Source organism: Orbicella faveolata, unplaced genomic scaffold, assembly GCF_042242905.1.
Source record: "Orbicella faveolata isolate gen_17 unplaced genomic scaffold, um_ofav_v1 contig_34, whole genome shotgun sequence".
NCBI lineage: Eukaryota > Metazoa > Cnidaria > Anthozoa > Scleractinia > Merulinidae > Orbicella > Orbicella faveolata.
Window position 1 is genome coordinate 31,978,779 of NW_028301563.1, and position 18,328 is coordinate 31,997,106.

Below are 18,328 nucleotides of genomic sequence, written 5' to 3' on the forward strand. Positions count from 1 at the left end.
AAAGTTGAACCCTGTTAAATGAAACCCTCAAGGGAAACAACAGTTTGAATTAGCAGGGGTTAAGTTGGAATAGATATCATTGTTCTTGAGAAAATATCCATATTCCTCATGGGAATTGGAAATCAGACAGTCCCCTCTGTAGGGGAAGGGGGAAGACAGGCCTCATCTGGGATCACACATTGTTTGCTTAACTTCTATGAAATCCCTAAGATAAGATGATGATGGTCCATAAATAATTATTGGTTTTAAGGTAACTATGAGAGTCTTAATCTTAATTTGATATTAAGTTTCATTTTGAGCTTTTGGGAGCACCTGTTCTTAAGGGTGGAAAGAAGTGAAACAATTTTTAACAGATAGTGCATTGTGTAAGCTTTACAATGATATATAGTTTATGGTAGTTGCTTTTAAAACAGCACGCTTACAATATTTTTAGGCGAAGGACACCCATGAAGGTCTACAGTAACCTTAAGTCTCCAAATTGGAGCTCAAAAACATGGCTTGGTGAGACAACAGTATCTTGGCCACCATGATTTATTGGTGCATTTTATATTAAAAAGTTATGTTGAAGAGTTTTTAGTTTGAGAGCAAAAAACTGTATCGTTTAATGTAAGCAATGTGAAAATGAATAAAATAAAATAAAAAATACCAAAATGTTGAAGAGTTCCAAAGGAAAAGCATGGCATAATAAAGCAATGTGTAGTTCCAGAAAATATTCATACCCCCACCACAGAGGGAATTTCATGTAAGCCCCCTCCTCCTCCTCCCTGGAATTTCCATTTTTTGACCACTAAAATAACCCCCCCCCCCCCTTCCAGAATTTCAACTACTATTTTGTACACCCTATACCCTCTTGAAAAAATAGTTTTGGCAAGGAAGTGTGCTAAAGTACATACATACATGCATACATACATACATACATACACTTTATTTCAACTCGAATAAACACTTGCATCAACACTCCAAACATTTAGCCCTCTGCATTGCACCTAACTGTTAATATTCTCGATTGATTGTAACATCTGAAGATACTCGCATAGAAAACATTCAGCAGTTTAGTGAAACATGCCTTAAAAGAAAATATAACATAGGCACGCAAGGCGTGCAAGAGTTATATTTTTGTGAACTATAAGTCTCGGAGATAGGAGCATTCATGGAACTGTTTACAGTACTGATTTGGTTGATTTGACAAGTTTTTTTGGTTGCGATGTACAGCAAGAAAGAAACTGGGAGTTTATGATGTACATACGATGTTACATCGGTAATGGTAAGATAACTAAATAGTAAGCCATAAAATGTTTGACTGAACAAACTACAGTAATCTGACACGTCTCCAGATTAATGTAGATACCATCTTATTTTCTAACAGTCAATTTGATTCGTTCTTTGATACAACCCACACTGTGATTGGTCTGACACGCGCACATGCATAACTCCCTCACTCACCAATCACGTAGCCCTTCCCCCGGGGGAGGGGGGGACTGCCGAACAATAGCCGATAACTTGTAAGCTCTAATTGAATTTACTCCCATACATATGAAAAACAAAAGTGTCGAGTTACCATTTGTAACTAAAAATAGCAAACATCTCGTGGGAACAAGTTGTGACGATTCGTCAGCTCTAACTGAATTCACTACTGCCAAATTACCCATTGTAACTAAAAAATAAAATATCTCGTTATATTTGCATGCAATAAGAACAAAACAATCGTTACGTGCACTTACTATTGTAAACGTTAGAACTGCTTCAAATCTAAATAGTCTCGTCTCCTCTAAAACATGTCCTAAGAACTAGAACCGACGCTTCGTGAAAACAAAAGTATCAAGTTACCCTTTGTAATTAAAAATAAAAATAACTCGTGCCATTTGCCTACTACTCATGAACTGCTTCAAAAGTCAAGACTCATCTCGTTCATAACTAGCCACCATTACACTGAAAATTATGCACTCTAAAACAACCCAATGTACGTATGTAACTGTCACACTCCCCTCCAAACCAGACTAAAAATCACAAACCGGCAACATACACGTCACTCTTTATTTTTCAATTACCAAAGTCCTTGTGTTTATACATACCTTGTGTTTCTCACGAACCATTTACCTTTACAACAAGAAATTTGATTGGCTGTTCATAGTAGATCCAATCTGATTGGTGTGACATACATACATCTCTCACTCACTCACTCACTCACTCACTCACTCACTCACTCACTCATCCATTGACCCGTCCATAACATACCCGACGCGCCGACTAAGAGGTATTTTTTTTTACAAAAAAATAACTCAAAAATGGTAACTTGTCAAATTACCTTCCTACACGGCTAAGTCCCTTTGAAAACGTGGTACAATTTCCGTTGATGACTGATAAAATGAGTGTGGATGAAACTGACACCATTCTTTTACTGTGAACACAATCACTAATTTTACAGCAAAACTACATACAAATAGACTGAGATAAACAAGGATAAGAAATTCTCAAGTTTGTGAAATCGCAACATCATTTCTCCCTTTATAAAGAAATTAATTTTCACAAAAGAAATCGACTACCAGTTCGAAGAACAATGCGAAAACAAACTATAGGCTAGTCTCCCGTGCTTTTAGGTCCACAACGTGACTCTATGTGGACTGGTAACAAGTAATGGCGGTCATTTCCACGCAACGGCATGTTCTTCGCATTAATTTTGTTAGCTTCCAATGTGCTTTTTGAAGAAAGAAAATGTATTTCAAATATAATGCGATTCAAATACAAGTATTCAAGACACTATTTTATCATGTGAAAGTTTTACTTAGTCAGTAAGAAAGGATTTTTGAACAGCTAGATCGACACTAGAATCCGTATTGAATCGAAGGGCGTCTGGAAACTAAATCGATCATCCAACCCCCCTTCCCTCTGGAATTTCCTGGGTCTTTGACCCCCCTCCCCTCCGCAATTTCCAATTCCCTCCATGGTGGGCGTATGGATATTTTCTGGAACCACACAATGATTACTTACCAATACGAAAGCAAAATTAATATGCATTTAACCAATGGTTGCCTTGTGGATTCTCTCATGGTGGCATGTGTCAAAATAACTCATTTAGGGTCCCCTAGGTGTGAACATTTCGGCTTCTTGATACATATTGCGATTTTCAGATGTTGCAAAATTCTGACTCCATGTTAAAATTTATTTATTACACCATACAAACAGAGGGGTGGCTAAGACACTTTCACATCTATCTGCAGCCCACAATTTCAGTCTACCGGCCACAACTTCTGTCAACATTTGCTCCCTCATGATACTCATTCATTGCTTTTGCATGTACATGCATGATGGAGCTAAAAATTATTATAATAACAAATGGTTCACAAGTTCTTTAAGTGAATACCTTTGCGCGAATCAAGTCTGTTTGCATGTTAGAGATGTTTAAAGTTTTTGGATAAAAACTATTAAAATCAAATCTCTGCATTAATTAATTCCTTCACTTTGTCTTAAGAATGGTGTCATGATGATGCCAAAATATTGGCTGTTAACCTCAATATTCGATTATTTATTATTATTACTTACATGTATTATTACTTATTATTATTATTATTATTATTATTAAGAACTTTAGTGTCCAACCTTAGCAAATCCTTTAAAGTGCATATGACAAAAAAATAATTTCTGCTTATTTGAAAGGCCTTTCAAAATACAGAAGCTAGTAAGAATGGCATTTTTCTTTTTAAAATATCTTTTTTCGTTTTAGAGATATTGACATTTTTCTATTATGCAAATTAGATCAGTGTTGATGTCACGTTGTTTCCAACTAAAAAGTGGTAAAATACTGAACAAATGATATCTCTGGAAATATTGAAGAAGTGTTCTGGAAACTTGGCACCACAAATGTGCATCTCAAAAGAAACAAAATGACTCCTTTAGGACTTGCCTTTGCACATACTCCACCCTCTTCCCCAAGGGTAAAAACCTAGCTTGAACCCATGATCCAGTCGAAAAACCTGTACCTGGTCAGCCGTCAATTTAAAAAAAAAAAGCAACCTTGATGAGCTTTTGACCTGAGCCTGCGATATGGTCATGTGATACTGGTCAGCAGATACCTTGTTTTGACAGCTACCAATTGATCATAACATGATGTCTAATATCAAAAATGTACCAATGGTAATGGTGCCACTCTCTTATTTCTCAAGGTATGGGGCTTGGTGTACGTACGAACATTCACGTGACATCCAAAATTGTTTAGATTGATTGGTTACCAAATTTTCTAAGGTATGGGGCTTCGCTCGCAAGAGTTCAGCCATCAAATTTCTTTTTAAGATCAATAAAAAGAATGACACTTGCTGAACCACTGCTGGTGTTTAAAAGATACTAGCTATCCATGGTATCAAGAGGAGCAGTCCGGGTAGAGTGGAGTGGTTTAAAACCAGACTGTAATTTAGTAAGAAGATCATTACCACTAACAGACCGCGTACATGCCCACAAGCAATACCGCAAGACATTTTTACTGTGACAAAAGTGTTTCACGAGTTTCTACAAGTATGGGGCTCTGCTTGGTGGCCCTTTGAACTGCCGGAACTCTGCTATGACAGAGTGTGTTGCATGAGGCCTTACCTTGTTTGGGTTGCAGGCTGACGTAGTGGACCTCATGAACATGCCCCAGCACAAGTGGGTTGGTGCTGATCACGTGACCATCAGGCCTGATAGTAAGGTCACGGTGATTTGACTGACTGCTAATCACGTCAATGTACGTTTTATAGCAGTTTGCAGTCGCATACAGAATCACATGATCACCCCACGTGCCATCTTGCTCCATGTTTGTAAGATAATCAGCCCATGACTGATATTCATTGATGAAGTTAAACAGATCTGTTCCATCAGGCTGTAAGAAGAAAGAATAAAAAGACCAACTTTTAACAAGGTCAGTACACATGGATTCTATCAAGTGTGATGACAGAAAAATCCTTCTCCGGGGTCCAAAGTGCGACCAGCTGGCCACCAATGCGACTGAAAATTTAGCATTGGCGACCAGAACTTCAAAGCCAGTCGCCTACTGGTGATTAACTTTTAGCGTCGTGGCAATGTTTCGAACCACGGCTCAAGGAATTAAATCGACAAATTTCATGTTTGATTTTGACAAGAAACTTACCTCTAGTCTTGTCAGAGTTTTTTTCTAATATAAAATAATTGAGATAAAAAAATAAAGGTATGATTGTCATTGAGGGGGTAGGATACCTTAAAATATGGCGATGTTCATGAAAAATTCAATTTCTTGGAAATACCAGGCTTAAGACCCTTGAGGACTTTGTCAAAAAAACTCTGAAACGATCTTGCCGAATTTCCTTCCAGATGAGTGTGAAATTTAAGGAAAGTACACAGTGGTATAAGTTTTTTCACGCGCAACGGCCATAGCAACAACTGTTTACTATAAGAACGTGACCAAAAAAATAGATTTTTAACTTATATGAACGAGACTATTTAGAAAAAACTTTTAAGACATGCACAACTCGATTGGTATAATTATTTGTGAAAAGCTTTGCCTCAAATTGCCATCACAGGCTCATCCATTTCCCTTATGAAAAGGAATATTTCCCACAACTGCGGTAACTTTTTACAAAATAGAACAGCCATTGCACCCCGCCCCCTGCTATTTGTGGCTCGTTAAATGCTTAATACTTCGTGTAAGAAACTTAAAGTGCATTTTTCTCAAAAGTTTACTTTTGTACTGAGTGACTTCGTGCCAACATTTCTACTTTGCAAGGTTTTTAAGTAGAATTCCCGAAACTTGGGCTCATCAAAGACCAATAGTGTTGTGATGTTATAAACCAAAAAAATCGTAACATTTTAAGGTCTGTCACGTGACATGAGATGATTTTTCCACTGGGTGTGGTAAAAAATAAGGTTATTTCCAAATAAAGTCTGTAAAAAGCACTGAAGATAAGAGTTAACTGTCAAAACTTAGGTTCATTGCACAGAACAAAACAGAAACTTACACAATATGCTTATTTGACAGTCAAATCTTGTTTTGTAAAAGAGCAAGAAGTGTTGGCGTCAATACTATAAAACACTACCTCAAAAGGCTGTGGCTGGTTTCCATAGCAACCCTTTTGAGTAAAACTCTAGAAATTTAATTTCTCTTCTTGAGCGCAATAGCACACAATTGATCTTTCTTCACCATATTTAAAAAACCTTTTGGTCCATTTGAGGGTATCCTACCCCCTTAAGTGTCCAAACTAAAAGAGCTCTCTATCTAACAAAAACTTCTTTTCAATGTAATCTACAAGCTAATTTAATGCCTTTATACATGCACGTCTGATGAGAACATTTTAAAAACTTAACATTAACGTATTTCGCTATGAAACCAAAATTTTATGAACCACTTTTTGGCGACCAAATTTTTTCATTTGGCGACTGAAAAAAATTTTTCAGTCGCCACTTGGCACCTGCATAAAAAAGTTAATTTCGGACCCTGCTCTCTAAACTTAAATGGACAATGGACAACCAATTGTTAAAATCTTTTTCACAGCAATTAGACAACTAATCCCTGTAGATGGCAATGCATAATTTTCTGTCATCTTATTTCAAGTCCAATTCCAATGTCGACACAAAATGCTGAAGTCTGATCATGTGGAACACATTTTTCCCAAGCCACATGTAAAGATTTTCTTATTAACCAGAACAATGAAATAAAATACTAAACTTACCAGTTTTGGGTTTTTTCTGAGGTACTGCACTATGAATTGTCTTAATTCTCCATGTGGGATCTTGATTCCTTTCACAAGGTTCAGCTGTTCAGACAGTGCATAAAACATGCAGTTCCCCGACCCTTCATTGTCAGAAATCACAAAGCCTTTGTCTGACGCAATCTTCTCCAACTCTGCCAACAGGTCAGTATTACCGCAGACCTTGCTTACATCGCATTGCATTTGCTGAATATTCATGAACATTTGCCCAGGCAGATCTAAAAGGAAAACAATATATAAATTAAGGTAATACACAGGAGTTACCCACTCAAACCTTTGGTGGGGAGTCAGATAGTGCCATCTGTTACTTCAAATTCTATTTAAGACTAAAATAACTCATTTTTACACCCTTTTGACCTGTTTGTTTCCATTGACAGAGTAGGAAAAATTATGCCACCTCCCACACACCCATCTAGCTCATTTCTGGGAGTAACCCCTCCCCCCTGTTCCATTCCATTGTAATGATGACATTCCAGAAAATATTGCTACATCCTAGTGCTGGAAAAATTATGGTAGTGTGTAAGTCTCACACGCATGGCCCCACGAGGAAAGATTATACCGTTAATCAATTACCAATGTACAATATACTGTAAAGCAACATGGCAAAATCTGACCAACTTTCAAACCAAAAAAGCTCAAAAAATCAAACCCAACAGAGTAACTCTCAATGCTGTATCAGATTTCCATGGATTACCTTGTGCTGGTGCATCTTGTGAACTAGCGACTGTGGTAAATGGAATCAGATCCTACAAGAGAACCACACCTACAATTAAAGCTGGACTCCAGATCAAGCAGTCTGGGTTTGAGACCAGGCAGGGTCACTGTGTTGGGAGACACACTTTGCTTTCACAGTGCTTCTATCAACCAAAGTGTGTAAATGGGTACCAGCAAATTTATGCTGTGGGTATACCTGTAATCGACTAGCATCCTCCAAGGGGAAGTAAAAATACACCTATTGCTTAATGCTACAGGAATTTAGAATGAATCTGCCAGAATGGGACTCTTAGCCCGACAGAGACTTTTTGAAATAAGACACAACAGGTAACAATAAGCAAACAATGGAACTGTCCTGCTTTAGCTTGTTAATGATTGTTTTCAACATTAATCTGTCAATATTCTTTTATGTTTTTTTAGGGGTAAGTAGCCAAACAGGTCTTTATCAAATCATTTCTCCAGAGATATAATTCAACTTGCAACATATATGGCATTGTAGTAGAAAACTGCAAGCAAAATAACTCCTAGAGGGTGGAGGGGGGGGGGGGGGGGCAGGGGTTGGAGGGAGTATTACTCAAAATGGGGGCAGTAGTCAAGGAGGTCCATTATCCTTTGAGCAGCAATAAACATATTTTGCAGAAATGATGACCCTTTCAGATACCCTCCATACAACAAGGTACCCGGGGAGGGAGGGGAATAATACTAAAAAAAGTTTTATAATGGGAGATGCTATCCAAAAAACTGGTGCTCCTTTCACATAATACAGTTGGCAAAGGAAAGGTAACCTACACAGGTAGAAATCCTACAGGATCCCACAGGAGATCGTGCAAGATCCTAAAGGAAGGTTTTTTTACTCCAGCCTCCTAACTAAAACACCATTACTAGTTAGCATCCTGGCTAACAAATCCTATAAGATCTCACAGGATCCTACCAGATCATGTAGGATCCTGTGCATAGGATGTAATCAGTGGTATTCTCAAACTTGTGAAATTACTACCTTCTCTCAAGTAGAGCTCCACATATATAGTCCATCACATTGGCAGTCCTCACCCTCCCTACCCTACTCACGTGAAAAAAGGATGACCACTTCTTCTGAAGTTTGCACGATTTCAATAAGTATAAGCATGAAATAAATCACATACCTGGCTTGTTCTCTTCAAGAACCATTTCTCCAGTCCATGGACAGTAAGCACTTCATCCCAGACCTCCTCCATACAAATCCGTAGTTGACCCTGTTTTACTTCAAGAAGGTGGAAGCACCCCTCATCATCACATGACACTCTTCCATGGTTAGAACACTCTTGACCAGCCCTGTCTCTCCCTTGATGACAGTATGGGCAGGCTACACACAACTTACACTGCATTCCGCTCAGGCATGGCAGCTCCAATGACAAGGTTTGCAAAGTTCCTTCTACTAACTCACGCACTTGTGTAGCTATGTGTAGTTCTTCTGACATCTCAGCTGACACTTCCAGTTTTATCTTCTTGTGTGCATTAACCGGATGTCTTTCTTTTCTTTGTTTTAGGACGATCTTGATGAAACTCTTCTTGCAAATGACAATTAAATCATGGATTTGTTTCCCAATAACAAACCATGCTCCATTTTGGTACAGCTTGGGATGCTGCAAGGGCCATGTCTTACAACACCAACAAATAAATCGTGACACAAGCTGTGAGAACAGACCATGAGGGACAAAGCCATGTACAAAATGAATATACAAAGGACAAGGATCAGTGTGAGATGGTGCCACTTGACAAAGGTCTTTAGGCGGTGTCTTCAGTTGAGCTGGTACAAAATACTTTACATCACTTGGAGACGGTGAGAACTTGGCGATCAATCCAAACTGCTCCATCATGTCCAAGATGTCATCTTTGATAATGCCTTGTTGAATAAACTTGGAAAAGACATCATCAATGAGTTCCATGCAGAGGATGCCATTTTTCTCCAGTTCTTTCCAGTACTTGGTGTGGACAGGATCCTAGAAAAAAACAGAATGATATTTAGGCATACAGTTATAAGTACACATAGAGCTACCAGGCTACTTTAACCATACACGAGGCTACAAGGAGGCTTGCATTTTACTTTAACCATGCACGAGGCTACATTTTTGACAATGGCATACTTGCAAGTACAGTGGCTACCTCAAATGGTTGGGGACTGGGTTTTTGTGTCAAAAATAGCTGCTGTAAAAATACAAGTATTGAAACATACATTCATTTTAAATAACTGACTCATGTAGCAGCATTCCTCAAGTATCTCAGAGGTATTGCATCATGTAAAATCATGCATCATCATTCTCTGAAGTGTTGGCCAAACTAACAGATAGATGAGCTATTCAGATATTTAACAAAGGTACTTTAAAACATTTAAGGTGAACATCAGACAAAGGTAAAGCAATTTAATTTTATTACCATTTTATCAAAGTGTGGAATGGTTATCAGCTGTTTCAACAGGTCAATCAGCCACTGAGCCTTCAGAACAACTGTATTGCGATGCTTGACAATCATACCAAGGCCATGGTAGAAACTGATCATACCATCAAGCTCATCTGCATCTTCTATAAAGCACTGGCTTTTGGCAAAGTTTTGGAGTTGCACCAGATTTATGTGAAATATCTGTTTGGCAATCAAGGCTTCAATCACCTTTTCAAACAGAAACCATCTAAAAGACAAACATGGAAAATGCATCACATTTCATGACAACGCATTATTTCTACTATTTACTATAAAGATTGCCATACCGTGCCATTATTACCTGCACTTTTCGAGCACATGATTTTAGGACAAAAAAACCGTCTTTCTAGGACCCCTAAAGTCCTCTAAAAATATGCTCAGAAAGTCCATTCTGATTGGTTTATTTGTCCTCAACAACAATAGAACAATAGGAGAACCAAAAAGTCTTCAGGGAGGGTAGGAAAGGCAATTGTCCTCACGCGCTTTTTTTTATGGCTGGTTACGGCTGGCACAGACATTTGGGGGGTGGTTTTTGCATGGCCGGTTACAGCCGGCACAGGCCTCAATGGGTAAAAGGGTATTGTTTCTAATTGTTGTTGAGTTGTTGTTGCTCCAGCGCAATATCATGTAAAGCCTCGCTTTTAAGAGTTACAATTCCATGCTGAATACTTTGCCTAGAAAACCAATCAGGGTGTGAGAATTCTCTGAGCTATGTGATTGTAGCTAAAATCCATGCCCTGGATATCAGCTTTACAATATATCCTATCCTAATTCCTCCCAGTTTTGAATTTTGGGGCATACCTGACAAACCCAACTGAGTGTAGGCAATAGCATTTGTTTGTAGAAAATAATTTACCTGACTGGTATCTTCTGCCCCATATATGGCTCCTGTCTCAACACCTCCATGATTTTGTTCTGCAGTTCTTGAATGTCATCTGTGTTCCCATTTAGCTCTGAAAATAAATGCACTGCATTTTGACACTTACAGTACTATGTTTATACACAAAATAGAGATATATTATTTTACAGTGTACATATAGGTCCTACAAATGAAAAGGTTGAAATCCGATCTGGTCTGAGTTTTCAAGACACTTAAATCTGGTCTCATGCTAGAACTGCAAAGTTATGAGAACAAGCAAGTAAAGATCAACGGCTAACAATAATGAGAGAAAAAGCAATAATCAAAGTGGGTGTGAGCCACTGACCTTGGAAAATAAATTTTGAAAGGGTGTTATGAGGCATTCCTCATTAAGGAACTACTTGTGATGTGAAGGCAGTCTACCTTTCGAACAAGCTCATAACCCCTGCGAAATAAATTCCCAGTGGTCTGGGAATTCCTAGGAATTCCTAGGAATTCTTAGGAATTCCAAGTTATTCCAAGACATGCAAATTATGCTTTATCCAAGACCTTGGAATTTCTGGGAATATTTGGGAATAGTGGAAGTATGACTGGGAATTATTGGGAATTCCTAGGAATTCCAAGTTATTCCAAGCCATGCAAATTATGCTTAATCCAAGACCTTGGAATTTCTGGGAATATTTGGGAATAGTGAAAAGTGTGACTGGGAATTATTGGGGATTCCTTGGAACTCCTATTATTTCCCAGACTGTTTTAAAAAATGTGTTTGGAATATCTAGGAATTTTTGGGAACAGCTAAAACACATGAAATATTGTGTTTGAAATTTCTATAAATTTCCTAAAATGTCAAAATTAAGGATGAACTCAGTGCATGAATCAGTTTCTGTGAATTAGTAAAAATCAACAGGATCACTTCCCTGGAGTTCCATACCTTTTTATTGTTGTCAAGCTCCAAGGTAATTATTTCCAAACAAATGTTACTACATTAATTCCAGTTTAAGTCTGACAACTCAACATAAAACTATAGCACTCATAACATTGCTTTTTAGATCCAACCTGATTTGTTAGTGTATATGTGACCGTATGGACCCTTAAATCAAACACCCAGAGTTTAACTGATAGAAAAATGGATGCTCTCAGATTTGATAAATAGATTAAGCAAAAAATTCCTGTCAGCATAAATGTATATATATTATTTACAATTTCAATAAAACCAAAAGTATATATATGCATGTATATATTTAATATAATTGTAGATTCACACACATACCCATCACAGCCCACTGTTGAACAATTTTTGACTTGATCCTTTATGACTTTAGGAAAAAGAGGAAGACATCTCTCACAGATGTCAGAAATGAAAAGCTCACAGTTTCCACACACTTGCTGTACATTTGTAAAACTGTACTGTGACATTCTCTGGACAAATTACCCGTAGTTTCATTAAAACAAGGATATCTTTAGCAACCTCTCATTGTCATACAATGTCTTGAAATTAAGGCCAGAATACCCATACAGGCATATTCTTTAGCAGAAAATGTTTTTTTCTTGTGAACAATTAGTTTCACTTTCATCAGGGGAGTCCAATGAATGGCCGTCAATCTGAGTTGTTGTGTGTATTACATCAATTGGTATTTCTGTAGTCTTTTCAGGTACAGTGTATAGGCAACTCAATTTCATCAAATGCTTCTGTGAAGCTTCAATTCTTGCATAAAGGTTGACTCCATAGTCCATCAAAGTCATCCACAACATTTCTGCCAACAGCCATCTCACTCAGGCGAGCCAAAAACTCTGAGGTGTTCTGTTCATGGTGCTGGAAATGATCTCCAGGAAAAAGTGATGCAAGAGAGGGAGATGACATCAACTGGCCTGGGAAGACTGCTTTAAGCAATTTATGTGGTCAAATCTTGTAGATTTTGGTATGGGTATAGTGGGATCATCAAAATGTTTCTTGTATTTCCTTGTCCTCGCGGTCACTTTAATTCATGACACAACAAAATCAAAAGAATAAAAAAGATTATGGGTCAGTGGGAAACAAATAAATAACTGACATAAATAAATTACAAATAAAAAAACCCCTACATCTTGATGTATTGAAAAGACTATAGATCTCATATCATGTTAATCCTTATAAATACTTCAAAGGAAAAAAATGATAAGCATTGCAAATTTCTACTTGCTGCATTGTGCTAACTGGGTGTTGAAACAAGTGGGCTCTCAAAATAGATTTGGTGGACTTACAACAAGCTTAAGCTTATTTCGCAGAATTTATCTCGTTTTCTCAGGTCGATCTGAAACCTTTTAGGTGAATTTCGGCTTTTGGGGTTTTTAAAGAGCACACAATGCATTGCTTAGTTTGATTTATTTAGAATTATAGCTTATCATAACAGAAAATCCCTATAAAATTGGATTCCTTACCTTTGCAGTGAACTTGATTTAAGTGCCTCACGATCCTTTGTTATCTTGACAACCGTCGGGAACAGATCAGCTAGTTAAAGTACGTTCCATTTTCCTCAATTTCTTCGTGAAAAGTTTGTGTAGTTTTTTCCTTTTGAAGCAAGACCCATCTTTCAAAAGACCACCAAAACAGCGTGGAAAGGGAAGCAGACTTACCTTCGAAAGCGACTGGTCTGGCAACCTCGTTGCCAGTCTCTCTCTCCTTCTTCTCCAGTTTCCATTCTCTCCTCAACTGATCAACTGAACCAATCACAGCACGCGAATTTTCGCGTGACTATCCTCGTGACTGAATGTGACAAAGATTGCGTTAGTCATTCTCTTTTGGCGCCCATCTTTGAGTTCAGCGTTAACGGTTGATTGCTCGTGCGTATTAGTAGATTTCACTTCCAAAATTATATCAAAATGGTTTTTGCTGTGGTCCTGTGACTAGAAGAAAACAGCGTGAGTGTCATTAACGAGAAACATGTTATTCTTGGCGAAGATTTGGAGCTAAAAGAAAGTCTTACTGTGGATGTTTCAACGGGGAAAAATTCAAAGGGCAGATTAGCTGTATACAAAATTATTTGGTGAGTAATCGAATTCAAGTAACCCTATATTATACAAAGTAACTTTTTTTATTTAGACAAAAGCTTTTGAATGAACTTTGTCATCACGAATCATACACGAGTGGGTCACTCAGTCATGGCATGAAATGAATTCTGGCTAAAGCAAGGTTGAAACAATTTAGGTTGCCCAGAGGGCATGTCTAAACAATTTGATTTGCGAATAACAAGTCGTTTCTCTCGCCACACTTGTTCAAACGAAACAAATATAGCAGTTCTCGCTGATCCCAGTCAAAGTTCTTGACAAAAACTCCAATGAGGCAGCCACAGTCTGCATGAGTTTGATATGTCTCCTGTGTGTTTCAGCCTGACTGTATGGCAATCCGTGTTGATCTTCAATTTTTGTCCATCCATATATTCTTTTGCCTTTACTCTATTATTTAAATGTTCCTTTAATGTTTTAAGTGTCTTTTTTAACATTTCTAATGTCTAAATTTGGCTAAAAACCGTGATATATATCCTCCAATTCGAGAGTTGTTGATACACTTATAGAAGAAGGAAAACCTTGATTTAGTCTACTGTAAGCTCAAGATTTATGTAAAATATTTATCAATAGTATACAAGCACCTTCACAATTATCAAGTCTTCTCTTTTAACATTTCAACTAGCTTACAGTCAGGCCTTAATTAGCTGCATGTATTAAACTGTGAGCACATAAATATTTGGATCTCAGTCTTACAGTACTTCATATATATCGCAGTGTAATGTATTTTTTTAAATTTTGTTTTAGGTGTCATACAACAAAGATGAAGATGAAGAGGCTAGCTGCAGAATCAACAGAAATAACTGAACAGCAGCTATTAGTTTGCCCAAACTCAACCTTTTTTTAATTTTAAGGAATGTCTCAGTTTTGTTCTTATCATTGATTCCTTACAATCATGAAAATCCAGATATGTTCCACACAATAACAATAATTTAAGGTAAAATCTTGTGTATGGAAAATTGTTGGATTTGTAAACTAAAAAAGTAAGTAAATTATCTGAAAAAGTTCTCTTTTTATCAAACATGTAAAAGTTTGACCTTCATATCTGTTTTCAGTTTTACTTTTGATTCCTGATGTAATGAAAAAGAAACAGGATGATTATTCTTATGTTTAAATTCATGAGAGCCAATGCAATAAACTATTTAAAACCTGTTTGACTTTATTTGTTATTTTAATGCTGGGCATTTGTCATCAAAATTTTGTCTGGCCTACAAATGATACAAAATTCCCAGGTTTTCTCAGATTTTCCCAAAAATTCCAACCTATTCTCGAAAAATCCTACAAATTCCAAGTTATTCTCAGAAATTCCTAGGAATTTTTGGGAATTTTAAGGAATTTTCAAGGTGAGTATATTTCAGTTGGAATTCCTAGCCTAGGAATTCCAAGTCAGCTCTATGTAAACTTGGAATTCCTAGCTAGGAATTCCGAGTCCGAATTACCGTGAAAATTCACACCTTAGATTCCTAGGAATTCCTAGGAATTTTTTCCTAGGAATTCTTAGGAAATTCCTAGGAATTCCTAGGAATTCTCAAAGTTATCTCACAAGGGAAAGCCTTTTCCCATTCAGGGGGTGTGTTGTGATATTTGTACCTTTCATGTGAAAACGTGCTTCAATGACTTTCCATTTTCGAACAGCAACGAAAATTTACTATGGCTAAACTGCTGTTGCCAAAGGCCTTATCTCTGTCTCAATCTGCAAAGTTATTTTGAGACATTCTCGATTCACACGTTGCTTGCAGGTGACCAAAATCTTCCCCGTCAGTGATAAAATCTAAGTGGTATCTTTTAGGAGTCTAATGAATTTCAAGCAATGTCCATGTTAGTCTCCCTTAGGAGTTAAATTCAAATTTTTCGAGATGAGCATCCCTTGCCTTTTCATGTGGGAGTTCTCCCCCTCCCACCCCCCTCCCCCGGTTTCCAAATGTCTAATATGAAGTGAATAAGTGAAGGAGTGGAGGACTGATGGAGTGAAGAAGCGAAGGACTGATGGAGTGAAGGAGTGAAGGAGCGAAGGAGCGAAGGAGCAAAGGAGCGAAGGAGCGAAGGAGCGAAGGAGCGAAGGAGCGAAATTGTTCCACCACTACAACTTGGAAAATAATAAATATTTTCCAAATTAAAAAGGAAGTCTGCATCTTTGAGGTTCCACCCTGACATGAAATCAACACTTTGTCTTTTTTTTGAGGTTAAGACAACTGGCAATTCACAGCAAAGAAAAGCAAAATATAACCTAAAATTTGACATCAGCAGATATGCATACAACCCTTCAATTTTTATAGTCACATCCATCTTTAATTCAGTTTGACGTGTCCTTTCATTAGATTGAAAAAGTGCACAAAAGAAAACGAACTGGAAGTGACAAAATAAATAACAAAGGCAAAATGCCTTGATGAAAAACAAGTTTCCAAATGTGTTGGTGAAAATGCACCAATGCGTTGACTTGTTTTGGTCAACAAGTTGAAAACACATTTGATGGTTCACTATTTCTGAGCAGTACTGAAACTTGTAGTTATGATCATTTATTATTATAATCATTACATTAGCCATACATTAGTACTTTAATACCTGTTTGGAGAGTCCCTCTCTTTGGACCTATCAGCGAGCTTGTGTTATCAATACTGAACAATGGCCGGATCACATGTTTCCCATACTCTTTATCAGAAATTCTCTCATATATTTGACGTTTCATCATTGCAATGTCTTCAGCTGGTTTGTCAGCATGCGTGCCTACAATGAACACTGGTGGCCGCAGATACGTCTGTCTCCTTGGAGCACCATAATATGTTTCTTCTTTTACTTGTGTTACACTGTGGATTGTATTAAGCCATGATAACAAATTCTCTAGATTTGTTTCGTTGTTTGGATTTACCAACTTTTTTTCAAGAGTTCCTTGTCTAACATAGGGCTCAGCTAATGCATGTAATGGCTTGCTGAGGTTGTATACCAAAACATAAGTAGCCCGTGACGACAAGAAAAGAGGGTGAGAAGCATAGTATAGGTGCTGTCCAGCAAAATCCCACACATCAATACTAACAACAGATTCTCCTCTGGTGATATCACCTTTGCTGTCATGTTTACCTCTAACATACTCTAGCAACTGATGAACATGTTTTGTGACATCATCAGGAGGTGAAGTGGCATTGATCATTGCCTCAGGTTCATTCAACTCAATTTCACTTCCAAATTCAGGGAAATGTACACCATTATGGGACTGCTTTGACACTGTTTTTGGTTTTCTTGATGGTGAGGAAATTTCAGAGTCTACAATCTCCTCAACCTAGAATAGATTATCAAACAGAAAGAATGATCAGTAACATAATAATTAAAAGTACATCACAGGTACTCAAAAATAGACCCTGGCTGACAGTCCACATCTTCCACACACCATGCATTCAGATGGAAATTTCCTCTGATTTAAATGCTCCATCATTACAAATATTTAATTATTAATAGTTAACTTGCTCTAAGACAGGCAAGCATTAACTATCTAACTGATCGAGAGAGGTGATCTGACATTAGCCCAAAGAAAGTAAAATGAAAGCTATTTACCTACAGCAAAACATCAGCAAAACATCAGCTCATGATCAGCTAATGTTTGTTACATGTTGCAAACTACAACAAAACAGGAAGTGCTTTAATTTGTTCTTAAATTCTTAGGTGATAGTTAACCTGTTTCTCCTACATTTGAGATGTCTGCATTAAATATACATTGCACCTCTAAACATTTAGCTTTATTCAAACCTTATACTTGTTGGGATCATTTCTGTCGGCCCTAAATTCCAAGTCCATAACTTTTATGTCACACAGTTTCTTAGCCACCATCATTGATATATCTTTAGAATACTCTAGCAATCCTGGTTTGTTCTCATGGGTGGAATGCCAGTTCTTAACTTGTTCAACTTCTATTTCACATGTTGAAGCCTCTACTTCGATTCCCTCAGTACTCTGTTCTTTAGGGTCAAATGGCAGGCCCAAGAGACTCTTCTTTAGACTGGTTTTACCAGCACGATCCTGACCAATTAGTAATATGCGGCCACGGTAAACATTCACAAAGCCATCTCTTAGAGCCTTTTCATAAGCCAGTTGTGCTCTTTGTCCTTCTGCACTTTGTTCAAATACATGATCTAATATAAAAATTCAAGAAAAATATTCTTTAATTGTCAATTAATAAGATTATAATTAAAGAGCAGTTTACAATTCTTATATAAAGCTTTGTCCATGTAAGATAAATTGTGCTAATGAAGAGGAAGGGAATTTCACACCTTGTAAAGATATTTTTTAACCATTTTGTGCATCCCATATAAACAAATTTCTTGTGTAAAAATTGCACTCATAAATTACCTGCATTTCAAAGTTAACAGTTCAAATTTTAAAAACACAGAGAAACTATGAAATAAGTAAAAATATTTCCATTCTCTGCCAATTTGAATTTTTTTGTTTACATTTTGTACAGTTCATAGTGAAATTATTAATCTAAGTTGCTCTTTTGGTTAGGGTTGGCCTTCAATATCACTCAAAACTATTGAATCAAATACTGATAGCCAAGCATGGA

The 18,328-nt window shown here is 37.3% G+C and overlaps 1 protein-coding gene and 2 long non-coding RNA genes across 3 annotated transcripts in view; 1 reads left to right on the forward strand and 2 right to left on the reverse strand.

Moving 5' to 3' along the window:
• Positions 1 to 18,328, reverse strand: part of LOC110066280 (uncharacterized) — a 77,392-nt gene that overhangs the window by 6,559 nt on the left and 52,505 nt on the right. The window contains exons 12-13 of the mRNA XM_089271245.1: positions 6,672 to 6,928; positions 4,582 to 4,849 (exon numbers count right to left, since the gene is read on the reverse strand). Coding sequence (XP_089127371.1) covers positions 4,582 to 4,849; positions 6,672 to 6,928 — 525 coding nt within the window. The remainder of the gene's footprint in view (positions 1 to 4,581; positions 4,850 to 6,671; positions 6,929 to 18,328) is intronic.
• LOC149105785 (uncharacterized) lies at positions 11,656 to 13,530 on the reverse strand. Its single transcript, XR_016201400.1, has 2 exons — positions 13,156 to 13,530; positions 11,656 to 12,713 (listed from the first exon to the last, which is right to left on the reverse strand). It is a non-coding gene; the product is annotated as an uncharacterized LOC149105785 (long non-coding RNA).
• LOC149105786 (uncharacterized) lies at positions 13,629 to 14,569 on the forward strand. The gene is made up of 2 exons (XR_016201396.1): positions 13,629 to 13,760; positions 14,527 to 14,569. It is a non-coding gene; the product is annotated as an uncharacterized LOC149105786 (long non-coding RNA).